At 31.5% G+C, this 24,502-nt stretch overlaps 1 protein-coding gene across 4 annotated transcripts in view; it reads left to right on the top strand.

The window, feature by feature from the left end:
* Window positions 1–24,502, top strand: part of LOC107451053 (putative leucine-rich repeat-containing protein DDB_G0290503) — a 224,549-nt gene that overhangs the window by 189,310 nt on the left and 10,737 nt on the right. For all 4 annotated transcript variants that reach the window (XM_043039812.2, XM_071177657.1, XM_071177658.1 and 1 more), the window contains 7 exons: window positions 6,950–7,211; window positions 8,800–8,907; window positions 11,257–11,458; window positions 15,438–15,528; window positions 16,730–16,952; window positions 19,707–20,316; window positions 22,692–22,834. In XM_043039812.2, coding sequence (XP_042895746.1) covers window positions 6,950–7,211; window positions 8,800–8,907; window positions 11,257–11,458; window positions 15,438–15,528; window positions 16,730–16,952; window positions 19,707–20,316; window positions 22,692–22,834 — 1,639 coding nt within the window. The remainder of the gene's footprint in view (window positions 1–6,949; window positions 7,212–8,799; window positions 8,908–11,256; window positions 11,459–15,437; window positions 15,529–16,729; window positions 16,953–19,706; window positions 20,317–22,691; window positions 22,835–24,502) is intronic.

The raw sequence follows: 24,502 nt of genomic DNA, 5'->3' as shown, positions 1-24,502 counted from the left end.
AATACGCACAACTGGTTCACTTTTTAAATAGTCTTCGCAGACTACTTAATGAAAAACCGTCTGACCGCTTTCTAATGTAGGAGATAATGCTTCAGCATTCGGACTTGGTCCGGGGTGCTCCAGTCTTTTTGATCGATCGAAGCTGCATAATTTGTGTGTCTTTACAGCAACTTAGAAACTTGTCGTAATGGTGGACTTATCGTAATGTGCCGTAATTGTTATATCGAGATTCAGCTTTATTTTTTCCTACCTTTTTATTATTTTTTAACACAAAACAAATTATACGTCAGCCAAAAAAGTAAAAAAAATTAATTAAAAGAAAGATTAAATTTACTTTCCCTCGGCCTACCAAAAATTTTCCAAAAACTCATTTTCAAAATTTCCTAACACAATTAGGGGTGTTTAACTACTTAATACTTCTATATATACACAAATGCTATATTGAAATAGTGGACCAAATTCAAAAATGGTATTAGCTTCACTTTCATATTCATAAAAAGTCATTTATCTTATTTTAAATAACATAATTAATAATATTTCTAAAAAGTCATTTAACTTATTTTTGGTGCGAAACCGAAGGCACCAAAAATCTTTCTTTTCAGAAAAAAACAATACACTCATTAAACTTGAGGATTCTCTATTTCAAAATAAACAAAAGTAGAGTAAGCCAACAATCAAATAATGCCTTTTTTATATACAACGAAATTTAATACAAATAACCGTCAATTTAATTAATCGCCGTCTATTTCCTTTTATTTAATATTTTTTAAAACAAAAAATTAAATAAAAATGACATGATTAAATTCACTTTAAGCTATTTTTTTTTAATTTACTAATAAACAATGGTGATTAAAGTAAAGTTGCATTGTCCCTTTTTACAAAACACAATTGTCAAGGAAATCTGCTTTTAAAATTAAATTATCTATGTGCTTCGAATTTTATGAAATATAATTAAATTACATCGACACATTTACTTTATTAAAATTTTTAAAGATTTATAATTCGATTTAAAAAAACCCTTAGAAAATATTAAAACAATTATATTAAAGTAAGATCTTATATTAAGGTATACTAATACTCAGCAGAAAAGCCTTCTTCTTTCTTCACTATCCAAACCTTTACAATATTCTAAACAGGAATTCTCAAATTCAATTAACGAGCGAACAAGAAATGGAAAAAAAAAACTTTTAGTAATGAAAGGCCCTATCGAGACAAAGATCCAATTTACTTGAATCGCATTTAAATTAGTTTGCGACGTTTAAAGAAAATGAAAGTACCTTCAAGAAATTTACATACAGAAAAGTACAGACTCTTACGAATTCAAGTAAAATATTGACTCCAACTTAAACTTAATGAAAATATCCGGATAAAAAGCAAAGTCGATTTTTGAAGATAAGGTTACAAAACTAAATTTGAAATTACGCTAGAAATGAAAAAATTATACGTTATTAAAATTGTTCTCCTTAATCGCGAAGGTATTTTTTAATTAAAACATTGCAGAAGAAACTTTTAAAACTTTGCTAACAAATTATTTGTGCTAAGTATTGCAATAGGGAATATTATTTTGATGATAATGTTCAAATAGCGGACGGATATTTTTTAGTCCAAAGAATGTGCTAATAACTTCAATTTGTTTTATATATAAAAAAAAAGAAAAATGAATGATTTTAAGCTCAACTATTTTGTAAACAGTTTAAATAATATTAAAGTTATTTAAGGGTTTATATAAGAGCTTAAGGTCACGATAGCACAGTGTTGTTTCTATTGACACTTGGACACGCCGTGCTCTTTCGAATTAAGATAGAAAAGCTCGCCTTTCGTTTGACAATAAAGCACGTTAGGGTGAAAGTACGTCTTAGCTCCGATCCACACGGATAGATGGCAACACTGCTCATATTTGAGGTCACTTCCTCAATTCAGACATGAATCTGAAAGGGAAGGAAATTTTCTCTTTATCCATGTACCCATGATACTGTCAGTGACGGACCACAGTACTTTCGATTCAACATATTTTATGAGCACGTATATCGCATATATCCGGTGAGTCTTAGCCGAGTCGAGGATCGAACCCCGGATCCTGAGGGCTGGTGTTCAATTCTCAAACCATTTTTTCAATTTTATTTTATGACCGCTGTTGAACAGCCGACCCAATTTTTCGGTTTACGACTACTAATGTTCACAGCCGTAGCCTTGCAATTTTGAACCAATCCAGCAGACAAGGAAACTCTTGGATCAGTACCCCCAGAGGTATTGATTTGTTATGCGAACATGGAGGACATTCTCAAACCATTGGTGTACCCTAGCCACGCACAAAATTTAATGCTCTGCACTGTCTTCGTGAAGGACTGGAGTTTTACTCCAGATGTTTTGAAGCCAGCCCTGCTTCAGATCTATGGACGCCAGCTTGTTTAGTGGTGGCAGGTGTGCAATACTAACCACATTTCCGACCTTTATGTCATTGCTTTTGAAGTTGTGAAACCTCAACTCTTACGACCTGACTGACAACAGGCTGTAGTAGGAGTGCATAATTTTTAAAGGAATGCTATAATAAGAATGACTTCATCCCGTTCTTATTTCTGCCACTTATAACCGGCGTTGAACAGCCGACCCAATTTTGAATTTACAAATATAAATGTTTCACTTCGTAGGCTAGTAATTTTGATCGCAATCCAGAAGATAAGGAAACTACTAGATCATTGGGACAAACTAGCCTCCATTGAGAACTTTTTGATGCTTTGACTAGAGAGCTTTTCATGCTTTTTGAAGCCCGCATTTGCGTTACATGGAGAGGAAAACCACGAAAATCTCCCTTGGTTAGCCCGACGGCAAGAGTAATCTATCCTTGATATATCTACCACAGAGAATTTTTTACGTCAGCAGTGTAGTTGGTGGGTGCGGGCCTGGTGCATAATTCATATCAACCAGACATCACTGAAATTCGAACCTAGTTAACCTCATCAAGAGGTGCTCTATTTTAGCCATTTAAAATTTATACTCATAATTCTGAGATACCTTTTGGTTTAGTTAGTATCACGCTTAATCCGGAATGCCGTTTACGCTCTCATTGAGTCAACCCAGGTTCAAATCCCAACCAGGACTAGTCGATTTGTACACTGCTTCACATCTCGCACCAATCACAGTACTGACGTAAAATGTTCCTCGTTATACGATACATCATGCATTAAAATCCCCTTGCTCTAGCAAGCTTTCGTAGTTTCCTTCTTTGTGTAACTCAAATGTGTGTTACTTTCATTTAAAAAAAAATTCAACACCTATTGGGAGCATGTCTATTGGGAAATTCTCTTCACCTCCTGGGCTGAGTTCAAATACGCTGAGTCAAACTGTTAGAACTACCCATACGATGAATTGGCGTTTAAAGCAAATCTGAATTCGATTTCAAAAATAATACAAGGTGCTGGCTCAATGCTTGATCCTGAAATTATCTTCACCTTCTTGGCTGAGTTTAAATACTCTGAGTCAAACTGTTAGAACTACCCATACGATGAATTGGCGTTTAAAGCAAATCTGAATTCGATTTCAAAAATAATACAAAATGTTGGCTCAATGCTTGATCCTGAAATTCTCTTCACCTCCTGGGCTGAGTCAAACTGTTAAAACTACCCATGCAATGAATTGGCGTTTAAAGCGAATCGGAATTCGATTTCAAAAATAATACAAACATAAGTATATTTAATTCATTTTTCTAATAAATTAATATCAAGTCATTAAGTTAGGTCGAAAAATCATTTTATGTTAAATAGCATTTCATATTAATTCATTTTCTAATTAATTAGTATTTTTTCGGTAAGTTTAAAAGAATTCTAAGAATCGTTCTGACAAATAGTTTTATCTCTAAAATCAATATGGCTGAAGAAGGGAAAAAAAACTTGATTCTTTTGTTCTAAGTACATTTACCTTCACACAATAAACGAATGCAATAAATTATTCTCCTTTTTGATCATTCAATTAACTTTAATTAATAAAATCTTGCGAAGAGGGAAATTTTCATTCTTTTTACAAGCTTATTTCTCAGCGAATAAGCCGATATAGCATACTTATTTCATTAAGTGGAAACGACGCTTATTAAAATCAGCAAAATCATGGTAATTTCACTTTCAATTCCCAAAGATTTTTTTTTTATTTTTATGCCGCAGTTTAGAAATTGCTGACAGAAGTGAATATAAAAGGAGATGATGAAAAGGATTATTTATTAAAAATGGAAGAAAGTTGAAAGTACAATAATTACCTGAAGTTAAGAAACACAATTTGAATTTAGTGTGTTTGGTTGGTTTGAATAGATTGTTTTAATTATTCGTTAAGTGTATTGAATAATTGCATTAATCATTTTAGTTATTAGTCTGTTAACATCCTAATGCATTATGCATTTAATTATGTTATGGGGATTTCTTAAGAAAATTGAATTATCGAAATTATTTTTGTATTATCTAATTGAAAAATTAAGTAGGATAATTTACACTTTAGAATGATTATGGCAATTGGAGACAGATCGCATTATTTTATTTTTAAAGTATCAGCTAGTGCGAGCTGTTATTTCTTGTTAAATAAGGGTGACTCTCACGAAACAAGATAATTCACTGTCTCTTGCTCCAAGATCCAATACTATAATACTAAAAGAACTTTAAAAAAAAATAATAATAAATAGCATTGCTGTTAGCATTTTAAAATGACTTTGCACTAGCATTGACTGTTTTGTATACTTAAAAAATTTAATTGAATATCAAAATGTCATTTTCCTGGCATGTCCCAAACAATATTTCCAATAATAACTAACTTCAAACTTCCCATTTATTTTTCAAAATCTAATTTTTTTTATCTTATCCTATGTAAGCATTTCTAGAATATACGCAGAGGGTATTGTTTACTAAAACTTCGTTTAAAATAATATTTTCTGTCAATAATTTGCTTGTCCCATAAAAATCTGTCATTTTCCTGACTACTTTTATTTAGTGATTTATAACCAAAATAGATAGAGCCAGCAATCAATATCTTATGTTAATAGATTGATTAGATACCCTCCTATCTGAANTGTTCAAAATTTCAAGGCTCCGTAGTTGAACATTAGCAGTCGTAAACCCAAAAATTGGGTCTGCTGTTGAACTACGGTTACAAAATAAAATAAAATAAGCTCATACATAACTAAAAAGCAGAAAAAAAACTAATTTTGTGATCCTTTTTTTTTCCAATGCCCAACTGGAGAATGACTTACGTCATACAGGCATCTGAAGTGTAGATTTGTTGGCCACTCTTTTATGGGCACCATATTAGGTGCACCAACGTTGCTCCCACAGTGAGGACAGATAGTACCGCGAATGAAAGAACAACCAGCCTTGCCCGGGACTCGAACCCAGAACCTTTCTATTGCAAGGCCAGTGTCCTGACCCCTACACAGGCTGGTCGGCTATTCTAAACATTTAAATGACGAAAAAGGAATAATGAAAACTTTTTTATATCTACATCCTACTTACCGTAGAGTAGTTAGTTCATTAATCAAATAATGTTTGATACCGGAGGGGGTATTGTCCCTTAAAACTGCGCCGCTGCTTCTAACGGCACGTCCTCAGATCTTTGTTTCGTTATTGTTAACTTTGGTATTCAAATATACACCGAAGAGCCACTACATTATGACCACCCTCCATCTATAACAATGGGCTCACCCAGGTTTTCATGGTTTCTCGCCCAGGAACAACGTTTTCATGGGGCACATTAGGACCCATAATCCTCATAGAAAAATCCCTGACGTCTGTAAGCTACGTGAACATAGATCACCCATTCATGGCAACAGTTTTTTCTGCGGGGGATGGTGTTTACCAACAGGATAATGCACCATGTCATAAGGGTCGAATCGTCATGGATTGGTTCGAGGAACATTCCAGTGACTTTCAAGTCATGTCTTGGCCCCCAAATTCACCTGACCTTAATCCAATAGAGCATTTATGGTCCTACTTGGAAAACCAAATTCGTGCTGCCACGCTACCCCCTCACAATGTTAGGGAATTGCAGGACCAGTTGGTGAGCGCTTGGTACCAGATACCTCAGACTATCTATCAGAACATTGTGGAATCAATACCACGGCGGGTGCTAGCAGTTTTGAGGGCTAAAGGTGGTCCTACATGTCATTAGCAAGGTGGTCATAATGTAATGGCTCTTCGGTGTACATTGTTATCACATTTCTTCACTATTTAGGTATGAATAAGGTTGATACGTGATTTATCCTTGTATTTATATAATTGTATTTTGGCTTGTATGAACGAAGTAAAGTTGAAGTATATAAAATATGGAGTTTGTAAGCTAATTCCAACTTCATTTTTTTGGAAAAATAATCTGCATAAATTGTTACTTTATTCTGTTGCAATTACTTATTATCAAAATTATCATGTATTTTCACATTTGAAGCAAAACACCACACAAATTATTTCAGTTCAATTTTGCGAAGGAAAATATTGTTGAAAAGATAAAAACTAATTAATATTTTAAAAAAAATAAAAAAAGCTTTTTCAATTCATAGATTTTTGTAATCCGAACTATGTACTTAGTAACTAAAGTTAAAAATTTTACCTATTAAATGCAACAACAGTGGACCCCACGGAATTAGTTATATATTTTGGGGTTAAAAATCCGAATCTGTCGAAGAAAAGATACGTTTATTCAGAGAAAATACATTTTTGTGTCTGGTTTTATAACTTAAAATTAACTTATTAATTAGCATATTTGAAGTCATCCTCTCGAGCCATTAACATTGAGTCCCAGAAAATAAAAATCCGAACATTGATCAAAAGTTATTCAGGGTGGTCCATTTTTTTAGGGGGGTGGGCGCATTGTACATTTAAAAAAAACTTTTATAAGCTATACAGTAATTTATTATATTGCTTTAAAAATGAAGCTGATATTTCATAAAAGACTTAACTGTAATTGAAATGTTCTTTTTCAGGAGTCAAATGGAGAGTGAATCCCTCAAAATCGAGCTAAACCAGGAAAAATGCAGCCTAAACAAGATGTCGGAGGAGATTAACTCACTGGTGGATAAACTGACCAAAGCAGTGGAGGAAATGGAGGCGACCAAATTAGAGTATCACAAAAAAGACGAAAGGTTAAAAAACACGCAGAAGAAGATTCAGGAAATGTATTTGATTTTCTTAAGTGACCAAGATGTGACGGAGAAGTTGAAACATCTATATAGATCTAGACGAGAGGTAAAAAAAAAGTTAATTTTGCTTAAATGCTATAACTATTACGTAAGTTAAGTGGTAATTATGTTAAGAGTTGAAAAAGAAAACTGAGAAAGGCATAATTCTTGTCCTATTTTACTATAAAACATAGATTTATTTTGTCAAATCATTGAATTTCAGAGATCTCACGGGATGGAATTATTTTGAGTGAGTTGAAATAAGATTCCGTGTACATTTAGCAACAAATGTTTGATGAGTAATCTTTAGCCAAGACACCAAGAGTGCAAACATGAATATTAGGGATTTACAAACATCAATATTTAGAAAGCTAGTGGCCAGGAAATAAATACAAGTTATAATCTTGATATCCAATAGGATACCAGCATGCGACTTCATCATGAGTAAATCGTGCCAATCAAAGCCAATCTGCAAAAAAAGCTAATCAGGTTGGACACACACGCGTGTCGTCACTTACAGGTATCCAATTAAATCTGATCTGAAAATTGATTCAGCGTGGTAATGAACCCAAGCCTTAAAACTGTAACCTCAACACGCTAGGCACAACCACAAGATTAGACCCAACAATGTGATTTAAATCCCATAGTTAAGCCTAATCACGTATTCTTTTTCTCGAGTTACAAGTACCCAGTTGTCATCTTATGAACTTAAATGCTATTAAACTGAAAATTCTCTAAAATGTCACTTAGGATCTTCATCTTCTCTAAGTGGAAATTTTATTTTGTAAGTAAATGCATTCGCTTACCGTACTTTTGTGTATTAAATAATAGACGTTCACTATGCAGGTTTTACACACATAGGCATGCATCAGAAGCTAACTGAAAAATTCGGCTCCGGCACTTTGCAATGAGTCATGATTATTGAAAAAGTTTCCAGTGTTTTCTAATTTGATTGGTATTTTTTGGATTTATTACATTCAGTCTGTTCATCTTCAGGCTAATTGAAAATTTGTGAAAAAAGTACTTAATCAGACTAAATTTGCTTCGACTCACTGCTATGAACATTTAATAAAGATATTTAAGTCTTCACTACTTTGGGCTTATTGCAAATTGCCAGAAATAAATCAAGATAATGAATGATATATTTTCTAATTAGCCTAGATATGTGGGCTCACTGCACTGAGTCTAAAAAGTGTAAAGCTGATTAGAAAATAAAGAACTTCCGATTAACATGGCGCATTGCAAGGTGACACTGGCTGTATGCAAAGAACAGGATTATTCAATTTATTTACTGCACAAACATCAAATAAAATGCAAATATATATTTTTTCAACCCATCTAAAAAATTTAATATACTTATTCAAGTAGATAATATGACATAAAAAATGATTCCAAAGTTAAAAAGCTACTTACTGTTTCGTAACCATATTTTTTCCAGAAAATTATTTCTTCACCTTGCGGCAACAAAGATCTTACTATACATTAAATATTATGCAAATGGTAAAACTCCGGATAAACTCTTTTGCATAACATTTACCTAAATTTAATACAACATTGCCAGTGTTCAGCGGAAAGTTTATTTACTTTTTTACTATGTAAGAGTGGGGTCTAAAATGTGTTTTTTGCTGCATCTTTTATTTTTATTTTTTATACAGTATACGGGAAGAAAAGTTCTGTCAGAAGAGGATGTGTTTGAAAAAATACTCATTTCAAACATGAGGCATGAAAATAAAGGAAAACATGGAACTGTTGCAAATCAACAGGTATCGTAAATATTTTAAATTTACCAGACCAATAGGGCCGTGATAACCCAGTGGTTAGAGAGTCGAACTTCGGAGTGCAAGGGCCGTGGTTCGATCCTCGTCTCCGCTAAGATTCACCGAGTACATGAGGTAGATGTATGTGCTTGTAAAATCTGTGGAATCAAAAGTTCTGTAGTCGATTGCTGAGCAGAACCATGGGTACAGGGATCAAGAGAAAATTTCCTTCCCCTTCAGATTTATGTCTAAATTGAGGAAGTAGTCTCACGAATGAGATCCTCTACGGAGGATCAAAATTATAATGGTATGTCTTCGGATCATCCCCAGCTACGTTTCACAGACTATCTCCAAAAATTGTGCAGCTCTAGTGCAATGTAAATAAAGTACCTACCTTTCAGGCCTATATCCGCGAAATTAGAATTTAAAGAATATAATTGCTATAAAAATAAAATGTCACATTGTTACAATTTTTTTAAACTGCTACATGATTCTTTTTATCATTATTTAACGAACAATTTCATTTAAGTTTTGGGTCATAGAAAAAAAAAATAATTAAGGCTATTCATCAAAGTATTTTTGTGAGGAAAAATAAAAAAGCTACAGTGTAAATGCCTTAAAGTAAGTAAAGCTTTAATTATAAAATTATATATACAACCACAATGAAAAGAATTCCCTGGACTTTAAAATGGATTACCAGCTTAAAATATTTTTAAATTATATAATAACTTTAAAAAATTACCAATTTGACAAGAGTTTCCACCGATATGAAAATTGACCAAGATAGAAGAACAGTTTATGCCCATTTTTCACAAAAATGACGATTGCATCTCCATCTGTTGCATTTTTAGGATTTCTAAATTTTTAAAAACTCAATAGCGTGACTCCAAGAGTTATTATACAAAGAATATGAACCGTGCTGAGAAAAACTGTTTGTGTTCACGCGTAGACAAAAAAGAACAAAGAAAAGCATAGTGAAGAAGTAATGATGGTGGGTAAATTTTGATGAAAAACCGGATCTTGTCCAACCCAGTTTTCAAATTTTTTTTCTCCACCATCAACAATTGTAAATTTTTTTTTTTAATTTTAGGATGTAAATATATACTTGCTACACTCGTGTATTTTTTTAATTTTTACTATTTCAATCGAATGCTTCCTCCTAAAAACTCCCAAACCATGAAATTCGTATTTCTCAGATCCAGCTTTTATGGATGCAGACCTTTTTTCCTCTTAATCTTCATTAATGAATTACTAATAGGAACACATTACAGATATAAAAATATTATCTAAAAAACATTATTCCGAATTGAGAGTTCAAAGAACAGTCTTGTGATTAAAATAATAAACCAGAACTGCCTCTGTGTCTGGCATCCGTTCCTGTTTAATTTACTAAATTCTAAAAAAATCGGCATAAGATTGAATGGCTGAAAGCATTTAACTGCTTTAAAACACAAAAATGTGACGAGTTTAAACATAATATAGTGTAAGGAGTATCAACTTATACAGTGATGTATAGGTTGACTTACACATCACCGTGTCACCATACAATGGTTACAGCAAATTTACACTCTATTCAAGACGCTATTAAAACTTAATGTAGCAAAAAGCTCACTGAAGCTGTCGCTCTTTACGTTTGCAACAATATATCCAGCCATTGAATCTCTAATATACCCATTTAATGGTCTACTTTCGAGTTTTTCTCGGTTTTATTTGCTTGCTGTAGCAATAACCATTCAATACAATGTTTGTTATTAAAATTAAAGATAACGCTCTTCAAATAACTATTTTAAGGATTAATTAACCTTTGACACAGGCTGAAGGCCGATACGGAAAAAAGCAAGAAAATTAGTTGTCACGACAACACGAGTACCAAGCAAGTAGACTCTTAAGCACAAGGTACCGAAGGTAAAAACATTCCTGCCACAGTTCTTTGTGGGCCACAGGGAGAGGGCCATGAAGGTAAGGGCTCCAAAATTTTGTGAGCATAGCAGTGTGTGTAGGAATATGATCAGCATTGCGCATAAACTGCCTTTTCTTCTCAGACAAGCTGGTGCCCATCGATGGAATGGGCTTCAGGCTGCCACTGAGGATCGAACCTCAGTCTTACACAATAGCAGTTCAATGCCTTTAACCACTGAGTTATCATGGCTTAGTCTCCAAAGGTACTACGTTTAAAACAAACTAATTAATCAAAAGCATGAGAAAAGAAATCCAAAAACAACTTAATATGAACTGGTAGTCGTAAACTTAAAATTGGGTCGGCTGTTCAACGACGGTTATAAAATATTTAATGGCAGAAAATGTGTGTTCAATATTATTGTGCATGAGAATTTACTTATAAAAATTTAATTGCAGATTCATAAGCAACAGTTGGCAGAGCTTCAACAGCAGGTGAATGATTCGCAAGCAGTGTGTAGTATTTTACAGGAACAGCTGAAGGAAGTGACCGATTTTCTGGACCAACTTCTTCACATAGATATCTCACCCAAAAATCTTCCTGCTCTGTCACTTATCAAGCATTATGGAAAACACCTGAAAACTCCCACTAGCATTTTATGTAAGTACAGACTCACATATTTTTTCATGAACTAGCAACACAAAGCTTCAGACAAAACAAAGCATGCTAGCAATTTGTACGAATCATTCAAGCACACATCGTATGCGATTAACTGATTCTTCGCAAGAAAAACACGGTATCTATATAGGATCTGAAAATTATTCGAAGTAAACGATCATCGCGCACAAAATAATTGTTGGTTGAGTAGTTAGGTTCCACAGAATAAGGGGATGGTTTTTCAACCTTAATCCAAAAGTAAGAATTATGGAAAAGTCTAAAGAAAAAAAAACATGAATAAAGCACCAATGAAAGTACATAAATGGATTTACCATAGATCCTACGTTTTTAGTATGTCCATTTATGTACTTTCATTTGTGCTTAATTCGCGTTGTTTTTTGCTTTAGTCTACGTAGCACGATAAATTCCCTATCCTTTGTTAAATTAAGAATAAATCTAAAGCAAAAAACGTGAATAAAGTGCAAATGAAACGTATAAATGGATTTACTATAGGTCCTACTTTTTTAGTATGCCCATTTACGTATTTTCATTTATTTTTCATTCACGTTGTTTTTTGCTTTAGTCTACATGGCACGATGAGTGCCCTATCCTTTGTTGGATTAGAAAAAAGTCTGCGATTACAATGGCGTAAAAATAATCTAATTAGCTTCGTAGTTTAATGGGTCAACATATAAATCAATTTATTAGTGAACTATTAGTTCAGTTACGAAGGGCACATTAAATTAATACAAAATTAATAGCATGTCTTTCTTACCCTGATGGTTTTGAACTAAAAGTCATCAAAGTTAGAGAGGGAAGGGTTCAGCCACAATTTTAACAATGCAAATGTCTTGATAGATGGAGAGGCTAAATTTTATCCAATGATACATTTCAAGATGCTCATGCTGCTATTTCAAACATCTTAGAAACGAATTAGCGATTTAGTAAAGGTTTTGGCAAAAGCTTTTTTGAAATAGAGGGAATCATATTCGAGTATACCAACACTAAATTTTTATCATAACTTACAGCAACATTGGAACAAAACTTCGATTATAAAAATTTATTTATTTCAAATGGCAGAGGTGAATTGACATGTTAAAAAGCAAAAACACAGGAACAAAACAAGAAACTATTATAAAAATAAACAAATGAAAATCTTTTGGACGTAAAGGGTGAAGAGGGTGGATTTGAGCATACATGAAAACCCTAAAACTAATTTTATATACGATATCTATTATGTTACTATTATATATGCATTACGATACGATATAGATCAAAATTTCATAAATTTTATATAAATAAGCTTCGAATAAAATCAAAGTTTATAAACTCAATAGATCATTTAGCAATGTGTACTGCAAAAGAGCGTTAAAGTATTTAAAACTATTACAATTTTTATTAGTTTCTGAGGTCTAGATTTGTAGCAGTATGAATTTAATTATAAAATAAAAATAACAAAAAATAAATAAATAATACATTTTTAAAAAATATACTATGTCTATTATATTTGTCATTTTTTTCTCTCTTTTTCTTAGTAGTCATGCGATTTGTATTTTAATCTGATTTGGGCACATTTTATTTTTCTCTATTCAATTCAATTTTTCGAAAATGAGAAAGGATGAGACAATAGTGCTTAATATTAGGAAGAAGAAAAAACCTTAAATGAATAAATTAAGATTCTCTCCAGTGCTTCTTCAGAATTGAAAAGACAAAAGAACTAACTGAAAAAAAATATTGATTCCAGATCAAAGATATTGGAAGTTTAAGGTATTCTGTTTTCCAATTTTATTTTTCTCCGTTAACGCAATAACGTTAAATTAAAAAGAAAATAGTTGAATTAAGTGAATTTTAATTGAATTAAGTACAGCATATTAAAGATAACACTTAAAAATGTATAAATCTGAAATAGAATTTATGATTAGATTTGTCCACCGGCAGTACTATAATTAATAAACATATCAAGAAAATATTTTAAAATTGATAGGCAAAAGATGTCAGAACTATGATTGATTGTCTGAGATAGTTTTAATACAGAAATTTAAATATTTATGTTGCTGTCATCGAAAGTTGAAAACTCACATAAATAAAATTGAATTAAAGTATCAACGCATATTAAACAAGAAAGGATTATTATTAGTTATAATTTTACTTTTTCTCTTCCTTTATATTCTTTAACATTTATTATGTAATTATTTAAGTCGATAAAAGAAAATCATTAAATAAGAATATTAATTGGGAAGAAATATGTAGTCTTTTCTTATTCCCGACAGTCATTTGCAACAAACAGCAATATTTATTTGTCATCTGCGCAGAATTATTAAGTAATTGATGTTAAACAATACAAAATTAAACAGTTTATTTGAGCAAGAATAATTTTACTTTTTATTTTCTTTTATACTCTTTAACATTTAGCTATGTAATTCCTATTTCAGTAGATAAAAGATGAGAATTATATAAGAATATTAGTTGGGAAGAAAGATGTAGTCTTTTCTTATTCCCTAAAGTCATTAGCAACAAACAGCAATATTTATTTGTCATCGGTGCAGAATTATAAAGTAACTGATATTAAACAATACAAAATTAAACAGTTTATTTAAGCAAGAATAATTTTGCTTTTTATTTTATTTTATACTCTTTAACATTTAGCTACGTAATTATTTAAGTAGATGAAAGATAAGAATTATATAAGAATATTAGTTGGGAAGAAAGATGTAGTCTTTTCTTATTCCCTTCAGTCATTTGCAACAAACAGCAATATTTATTTGTCATCGCTGCAGAATTATTAAGTAACTCATATTAAACAATACAAAATTAAACAGTTTATTTAAGCAAGAATAATTTTGCTTTTTATTTTATTTTATACTCTTTAACATTTAGCTACGTAATTATTTAAGTAGATGAAAGATAAGAATTATATAAGAATATTAGTTGGGAAGAAANACATAAGAATATTATTCAATAAAATTTTAGGTTACTTTGAATTTTCGACTTCCTAGAAATGTACTTTTAAATCGTTACTTTTTTGTTTAGTACTTGTACTTTTACTTGTACTTTTTACTCGTTACTTTTTAAAATAAGAACTTTTTACTTTTTACTCGTCACTTTTTTTAAAAATACTTGTACTTTTACTCGTTACTCTTTAAAAGTAACGTTGCCATATATGGTCGGGATGAAAGATGTAGTCTTCTCTTATTCCCCACAGTTATTTGCAACAAACAGCAATATTTATTTGTCATCGTTGCAGAATTATTAAGTAACTGATATTAAACAATACAAAATTAAACAGTTTATTTAAGCAAGAATAATTTTACTTTTTATTTACTTTTATTTCTTTAACATTTAGCTATGTAATTATTTCAGTAGATAAAAGATAAGAATTATATAAGAATATTAGTTGGGAAGAAAGATGTAGTCTTTTCTGATTCCCCACAGTCATTTGCAACAGACAGCAATATTTATTTGTCATCGGTGCAGGGTTATTAAGTAACTGATGTTAAACAATACAAAATTAAACAGTTTATTTTAGCTAGAATAATTTCTATTATTTACAAAGAACGTAATTAAGCTCAAAAAATTCATATAACAAGTATTTTTTTTTATATTGAATATTTCTTTTCAGCTGTGGTAAAACGTGGTTCGCCCTTCATTGAAATTCCATTCTAAAAACAAATATACTATTTAACAAATGAGGATAGGTTGTAGTACTTTGAGCTGCATATGAATAAAGCAAAAACAACAATATTAAAGGACAGCGGCACAACATTTGTGCTTTATTCATGATGTCTTTACGTTATTCAAATTCTATTTCGTTTGAGTGTGTTGGAATGAATACAAATCGAATCAGTAGTCCCTAGAATAATAAATGTTTACGATCTTTGAATAAACAATCTTGGAGATGAAGCTCTATATAACTTTTACATTTAATCAAGTAAAATTATTTGTGTACTAACATTTTATTAAAGGTGAAATTTAATAATTTTAGCTAAAGAGCGAGTAGCACCAGACGGAATATCATCTAATAGCCAACTCGATATGGAATTCTCAAGACAGACTACTCTTGAAGATGATGAGGAGTAAGTATTTAAATTGCCGATTAGAAAAATAACTGATTAACTCTGCGCTTTGTTTGTTGCAGCTGCAAAAACTTCAAATTTCAATTTAAAACATTATTTTAAACACTGTATAGCTTCCAGAAATTACAACAAAAAAAAGATGATTTTTGAAAAGAAAAAAAAGTTCTTAATTTGTAAACAAAAATATCTTCGCAAAGCTTTTTGTATTTGTAATAGATTTTCAAATAAATCAATAGAACTATCTAAAATATCATTTATAGGGTGTCACAAAAATAATGGCCGTGACACAGTGGATTGCATAGCAATTCATGACCAGAAAGGTAACGATAAGTGGTTGAAGAGGTAAAAGATCTGATAAGTCATAAGAAAATAGTGTACTAGATATNGCCGATTAGAAAAATAACTGATTAACTCTGCGCTTTGTTTGTTGCAGCTGCAAAAACTTCAAATTTCAATTTAAAACATTATTTTAAACACTGTATAGCTTCCAGAAATTACAACAAAAAAAAGATGATTTTTGAAAAGAAAAAAAAGTTCTTAATTTGTAAACAAAAATATCTTCGCAAAGCTTTTTGTATTTGTAATAGATTTTCAAATAAATCAATAGAACTATCTAAAATATCATTTATAGGGTGTCACAAAAATAATAGCCGTGACACAGTGAATTGCATAGCAATTCATGACCAGAAAGGTAACGATAAGTGGTTGAAGAGGTAAAAGGTCTGATAAGTCACAAGAAAATAGTGTACTAGATATGTAATGTACTAGATATGTAGATCTTTAAACAGATACTCGAATTTTGAACCACGTGATGCTATGATTTTGGTCATTAATTATTTTACTATAGCAGTATTGCAGGCGAATGTCGCCACGAGGTCCATAGTAAATTTTTCAGGCATGTGATTCACGATCGTTTTGAGAATTTTTTCCATCCACGTAGAACCCGCGCAGTTCTGGTCGGTGAACAATGGCATAACAGTGATGGGATATAGAGCAGTTTCAAGAGTCAATCAATGATATTTTTGGTCTTCAGTTGCTTTGCAATTCTCAATCCTTTATGAAGTGCTTTTATTTAAAAGTTTGTAGCATGATTTTTGGTACATTCGTTATAAATTAGAGAAAGCATTTGAAAAACGATGTATTTTATCAATCAATGAAGCACTAGAACATGTTTTAATCGCAAATTCAAATTGTATTTCAGGTGTCAAGACAACTCCAATATCAATTCTTCACATAATTATAAAATGTCCGATCGTCCTGGTAGTTACGAAAATATGAACTACTATGATTCCGAATGCAGAGAGTATTACGTGAATAATAAATCTTTGTCAGCCGAAAACTTGAAGGAAAGCAATCATTTCTCTCTTTCAACAACAAATATCGGTGGACAAATTAGAGAAACATCGGATATGGTTCCAATCTCCGTAAGTCTGCATTTTATTGCTTGTTTTTTTCCCTCTCTCTTTAAGACAATTTGAGTTATGAATCATGCTTAATTTTAAACGAAATCAAAGACAGTTTTTAAAATAATAATTTTTATAAACTTCAAAAACGGTGTCTTCATAAGTTTTTAAATATCTTTTTTTAATAATTGAATTTAAATGGAACGTTTCAAGGAAGTTGTTGACTTCTCCTGTATTATTTTTTATTTATTTTTGCAAAGAGAATAGATAACAATCAGGAGCGAATATTAGGGAAAACTTTCCTTTAGCTCTTGCAGTGTCTGTTACTTCTTCATGGTAATTGTTTGCTCATGTGGAAAAAGTTTGTGCAAATTTACTTCTCTTTAATCCCTCCCCTTTCACGTAATTTTCATTGGTGGATATTCATATCAGGCACAAGTTTTTTCAATCAAACAATAAAATTAATGAAAAGAATGAATGTGCTTAAACTTTAAGAATTCACTTATGGAATAATAAGGAAAAATAGTAAACTAAACTTGCAACTTTTGGTGTGTAATTTGTAAGAGAAGATATGGTGTAAGATTTTTGTCCATGCCCCATCAGCCAAACCCACATTTAGAAAATCGCGTAAAAAGTTTTCACTAAATTAAAAAAAACTAGTGTTCTCTTCAAGCTGTTGATTAAAAATCGTAGAAACATAACAGTTTGAAGGACATACAACAAAAATAAATAGGATATTTATCAAATTTCTTGAGCATTTCAAGCTCAGCTTTAAATAAGCGATTCTTATAAGCTATGAATGTTCAAATCCGTAGTCTTATGACACAACCCAGAAAACAAGGGACCTCTTTAACCCCTTCCTTCTTGCTCCCGTGAAAATGACGGGGTGAGGTTTCGCTGCCTATTTCTTGCTCCCGTGATATTCCCGGGCTGGAGTGTTCAGTAGTAATCCGCCAATAAGAATAAATCTAATTCATTTCTTTTGCCCAGANATATTGCCGTTTCATTTTTGATAATTTTAAATTTTTTGAATCTGGCAGCATTCTAAAGTAATCACATGGCTGACAAGTGAATTGTTCACATTTATGCTCATATTGTTTTCTTGAAAAATACTTTTAAAATAAAAGAAATGTATCTTTCTTTTGCAATATTTTGATAAAAATATGCATATGAAACAAAATTTAAACATTTTAAGTTTAATATATAAAATAAAAGTAACTTCTTTTACGTCATTCCGTCACATGTCTTAATAATGCATAAATTTCCTGAGGACGAAGATAAGATGTGGCATTGGCTAGTTAGATATAAAACCTCTTCAGAGACAACCTAATTTTCAAAATGTTGAAATTTTTACTAATTCTTACATAAATATTAATCCTGTTTATCTGTTACATTCTGTTTATCATTTACATATTAATAAAACATTTTTTAAATGAAGGCTTTCTTCTACTAAACTTTTTGTCATTCCGTCACGGTCATTCCGTCACAGCAAATAGATGTTAATAACTGCTAGCCAACCTGAGGTTATTTTTCCAAATTCACATTTTACATTGCTTACACATTATACTAAAAGTATAAAATAGTTCAGAGAAATAATAGCTGCAAAATTCGCAGAAACTAAGAGTTCTAAGCGGCATGCCAAAAGCTTGGTTGCCAAAATGTCATTCCGTCACGCAAATAAAAAGTTCGTAAAATTAAAAGTAAAAAAGATAGAAAATCCTGCTTTTTTAGTTTATGAAGCGCATTATGTCAATAATAATGATATACGAGATCGTACATGAGAATTTTTTTTTTATTTGAAATTAGATACATAGAAACTTCAATTAATTGCTATTTTGCAAGTCAAAATGTCATTCCNTACCAGGATATTTTTAAGGTAATCGTAGATAGTTAGTTTATTTTAAACTAGATGTCAGCGCTAATCAAATACGTGTATAATTTTCAGGGTTAAAAAATAGGCACTTTTATAACCGTTTTCTTGAAAATCAACCGATCGTTAAGGGGTTAATCAAGCATTGGATTGTGTATTCCTTGTTCAAAGATTGTTGAGTAAAAGTAACCCACATTTGCAGTAAACGGAGAAGAAAACCACAAAACTTCCAATGTTAGTCAGGGAAAAGTATTTTAACACATTTTACGCCAACACTATAGTCGATGCAAGCTAAGAGCAGTACCATCGAGTTTCAAACCTGGGCCACCTTCTTATCTAAAAGAGAGTTCTCTTTTTAGGCATCCTAGGGCATGCAGTCAAACTAAATGTACTCTTAAATTTAAAAACATGCAAGATATGAACAAAATCCTGATTCAAAACATTCTCGGAGCTCTAAGCATTGAATTTTCTTCCGTTATAATCATTTAATACTTCTCAGCGTCTGTTGATGTGTTTCAATCTTTTTGTTGTTGTATTTTCATTTCTTACTCTACTTCTTCACCATTTTTTTTTTAATCGAAAGTTCCACCACGCTTGCATTCTCATTGAATTTTCCTGCATTTATTTCTTGTGATTCAGTTTATTATGTACTTGTTTACTAACCTAAACAGTTCTTAGTTTGAACATGTTTACTTGTTCTTTTTACCTACTATGCAATTATCAGATACTTTTTTAAGTAGCTCTATATTCCTCGCAGAATTTTTAAATTATTAAAATCATTTTTCTTTATAAAGTTAAAACATAAAATTAAATGACATATTCCTCGTTATCTTAAAAACATTTTTATAACTTTTCGGTAACGATCTTAGTTTCTTTTATAAAATTAATTCTCATCTCACTTTTAGGTATCGATCCAAGGAGCCAGTTCTGACAGCGATGAAATAATCTTACTGTTGAACGACCGCGAAGTGACCCAAGGCAACAACACGTCCAGCGAAGCCACAAAACTGAAAAAAAGATCAAGACCATCCGTAGTGTCACCGCCTTTTCCCAGAGGGCTGAAGATCACTGAAAACTACGGTTCTGATGGCAGCATCAACACCAGAGAAAACTCCAGCAACGTCATAGAACGGTCAGTCAGTTTCGGAAGTTTCAGCGATTCTGTCCTCATGTCCTATGAGCAATCTGAGAGGGGTGCATCAGACGAAAGTAGTGGGATGGTCAACAACCGATGTGTCCGTTCCATCGATATGATGGACCTTATACCTGTTGGAAATATCGAAATGAAAGGAGGAATTTTTCTTTCATCTGATTCGGACATTTGGTCAGAGCCAGATACAACATTGTCCAGACAAAGAATGGGTTTTGGTATTGAAGAGACAAGTTTGTCTTCAGATTATTCGACAACTTACGTTTCTGATGAACAACACAAGCGAAAGGTTGTTTGTCCTCAAAGCAGATGTGATTCTAGGAGAAGTAGGCATCGTGTAATACATGTAGCAACAAAAAAGACTGGTAAATATATTTAAAAGAACATTATTATCACGATTAATTAATTTTTAACCCACAAGAGCACATGCTTAAAACTCTATAAAACTAAAATAATTAATACAGTTTTTAAATATGAATTTATTTACATAAAAATATATTTATTGAAAAATGAATGCTAGAAAAAATTTAAAAAGATCAGTTATTCATAAAAATGAAGGTGGCATATTTTAATAACTGTATTTTTACATAAGTTAAGCAAACCTTTGATCGAAAAAAGTCAGGGTTTATTTAGATTATAAATTAAAGTAATGTACAGTGCGTCAAAAAATAAACGGACCACCCTGAAAAACTTTCGATCTAATCTTCACGTTCTAGAACTTATTGCTACGGGAGGTGACCTTAATGCTAATTAATTAAAGCAAACGATATTTTAAGTTACGAAATCAGATACAAAAAAAAGTACTTTCTCTGAATAAACATACTTTTTTCGACGGATTCGGATTTCTAACCCACAAAATATAGTGGGTAGCAGCATGGAAGTATGGTCCCCATAGTTTAACCAGGAGAGAGGTCAAAAGTTTGGACACCTTAATGTTAGTTTTATTTTTTGCGTGTTTCGTCATATCTCGAAAAACTTTTGTATACAGTTATAAAATTAGTTTATCCATTATTTTATGCAAGCAAATATTTATCATTTTATAATTGTAGAAAATATTTTGAATTGTAAGGTATACAATTTTTTACATCATTTTAAAAATGTAATTTTATTTGGAAAAATACAAAATTTGAACGAAGTGGATTTTAAAACTACGGCTGCTTTAAAAACCGATTTCGCTCAAATTTCGCCAAAAAGAATTACATTTTTTAAAATGATGTACAAATTGTATACTTTATAATTCCAAATATTTTTTAAATAAAATACTAATAAATATTTATTAAAAGCTATTTTTTGCATGGAATTATATTTGGATAAACGAATTTTATAGTGTGCAAAAATTTTCAATAAAAAGGCAAAAATTTTCATCAAAAAAATTATCTTCTTTAAAATAATGTACAAAATTGTATATTTTACAATTCAAAATATTTTCAACTATTTTTAAAAAAATAAATAAATATGAATTAAAAGTTATTATTATTTTTTTTGCATGGAATTATATTTGGATAAACGAATTTTATAAATGTGTGCTAAAATTTTACAATTCGCTTAAAAAGTTCTCGAGATATGGCGAAATATGCAAAATATAAAATTAACATTAAGGAGTTCAAACTATGGAGACCATGTTTCCCAGACTGCGGCTATACACCCTATATTTTGGGGGTAAAAAATCTGAATCCGTTGGAAAAAAGATATATTTATTCATAGAAAGTACGTTTTTGTATCTGATTTCCCAACTTAAAATATCGTCTGCACTAACTAAGTCATATTTGGAGGTTGCTGTTGTTTCTTATGCTACTTGCCAGCAAGCCTGATCGGTGAAACCAAGCGAATTTAAGGCAGGTGGTGCGTTTCATGTTTTTCAGTAACTCCATCTATGGCCAAGAATACGACGTCAGCCACACACACGTCATAGCCCGTTTATAGGGTGAACCTATTCATACATCCACAAATCGTAATTTTGACTTGAACAAGAGAAGGATAAATATCCAATTCAGTACTCCAAGAAGTATTTCTATGGGAACATGGAGGACTTTGTGACGAGACTGCTTTTTTTTTTTTTTTTTTTTTGCATAACAGTCTTTGCATTTTGGGTTTATGAACACTAATGCTCAACTCCGTAGCCTTGCAACTGTGAACCTAATCAAGAAGACAAGGAAACTCCTGGATCAAGTATCGGGAGAAAGTTGCCTTCGTGGAGGATTTTTCGATGGAACTAACCCGTATCTGCGTTACATGGATAGGAAAACCTCCCACGGTTAGCCTGACGGCTAGGGGACTCTAATCCATTATGTCAGCACTGTGATCGGAGCGGAATTGGTAACTGCTAGATATCGCTGGGATTTGAACCAGGTTCACCTCATTGAAAGGCAAACGCTCTAACCCCTGAGCCACCACGGCTCTAGCCGACTTCTTTAACGTGCACCAGTAATCATTTACTACACGGGAAGTCTTCCGCCGCTGGGGACCGAACTCACAACCTCTTAGACATGGGCTAAACGCCCTACCAACCAGGTTATCCCGGCCGCATATGGACGCCACCCCGGCAGACCATTTAGATTGAGTCCTAAAACGTGAAAATCCGATCAGTAGATAAAAAATTTCTTCAATTCTGGTGGTCTGTTTTTTGTTTTGAACACTGTACATCGGTATTTTATTTTTCGATTTATTTTAAGTTCAAGGGAGTTGATCCCATAAACTGAACGCTATGTGTTTAGTACTCATTTTCTGTTTTTTCTTTCAGCGAACAAGGTGAAACGTTGGCTGGAGAAGTTAAAAAATTATCTGCGAATGTTTGAAGAAGCTAATTTTCAGTTAACAGACGAAATAAATAACCTCTGCGATGTAAGGAACCAAATGAATGTTATTCTTTCATCTGAAGAAAAGGTAAGAACTATTTATTTTGCAGTCGTAAAATCAAATCTAAAGTTAAAATTTGCTAAGGAAATGAACACTTGAAAAGCCAATATTTTGTATACACATCATACTCATCCAGCATTAGTTTTTTGACGTAAAACATTAGTTTTACGTCAAAAATACACATATTTTACCTTTAAATTTTGTAACCTCAAAATTTGTAGACTTTTACATCACTACAATTTTTCATCTATGTAATTTTAAATGACAAAATATGAAATTTGAGCAAAAATTTGTTTAATTATCCTTGAGGAACAAAAATTTAAAAATATATTTTTAAAAAAAAATTAATTCAGAAACTACTTTATCAATTTCGTCAAATTTTGTATATTTTGCCATTCAAAATTACACAATTTAAAATGACGTAAAAAATTTTTATATTTTAAAATTAAACTTTTTCAACCATTTATTTTTTGCACGGAATTACCTTTAGATGTAGTTTTATAACAGTGTGCAAAAAATCTTTAATTCTCTTTGGTAAAAAAGTGAACTTAACATTAAGGGGTCCAAACTTCAACTGCCCTGCAGACTAAATTTTTTCGAAACAATCCAAGAAAAGCATGTTTATTCAGAAAGTTGACATTTTGATTTATTAGCATATTTGAAGTCAAACCTTCAATTATTAAGATTGGCATTTAGTATGTGAATATCTGTTAATTAGAACAAATGTATTCATAACTTTCTTATAAATTTTTTAAAGAATAAATCCATAGCTACCAGCATGGATAGTAAAAAATCCAGTATATTTAATGAAATAATATAAATTTCGTGATAATTATTGCATAATGTACAACACTTTTTACAAATAGGGAATTTTAGGGATTTTTATGGTCATCAAATAGAAAAACTGCAATATTTTCCAGTTATGATCGACATTAAATGAACTTGAAATGATATGTACTATTTTTACTCATAATTTTAATTAGTAATAGACATTTAATTCATCAAAGATAGTTAAAAGACATTTTAACTAATTTAAGAAAGAGTTCTGAATAAAGCAGACTGAACCTTATAGAACAAAAAAAGTTTTAAATTGTTTCCATAATGCTCGCTTGATTATCTATACGTATTTAAATATTCAAGTAAGCAATAATCTGTGCAAAAATGCTATTTCAATAGGGTTTTTTTTTTTTTTTTTTTTTTTTTTTAACCAAACCAGTAAACTAGGAGAAATTGGCAAAATCCAGTAGTCTACTGGAAAATCTAGTAGAGTTTGCAGCTATGTAAACCTTTTGGCAGGGATCCATATTAATTCTCTTTATTAGGGCAGACTTTGTTAATGTTTGTAGGTAACATGCGCCTAAATTTTACTCTGATTGACCTATATAACTAGCATGAGTCGCAATGGCTCAGGGGATAGAACGTTCGCCTTCCATTGAGGTGAACCAGGTTCGAATCCCAGAGATGGCTGGCACTAACCACAGTGTTGACGTGAAATATCCTCAGTGGTAGACGGATCATGGATTAGTATAATATATAACTAGTATAACTTAATGGTATTAGAAGAGTTCAAAAAGGAGTGTAATTTTTAATGAATACACTTTTACAAAGCATATAATATCAAACAACTCCTTGAGTAAGAAAACTTGCTTGAAATTAGGTACAGAATGGATATTATTAGAAGATACAGAATGGATA

This window comes from Parasteatoda tepidariorum, chromosome 2, assembly GCF_043381705.1.
Source record: "Parasteatoda tepidariorum isolate YZ-2023 chromosome 2, CAS_Ptep_4.0, whole genome shotgun sequence".
Taxonomy (NCBI): domain Eukaryota; kingdom Metazoa; phylum Arthropoda; class Arachnida; order Araneae; family Theridiidae; genus Parasteatoda; species Parasteatoda tepidariorum.
This window is presented reverse-complemented; position numbering and strand designations above follow the sequence as displayed.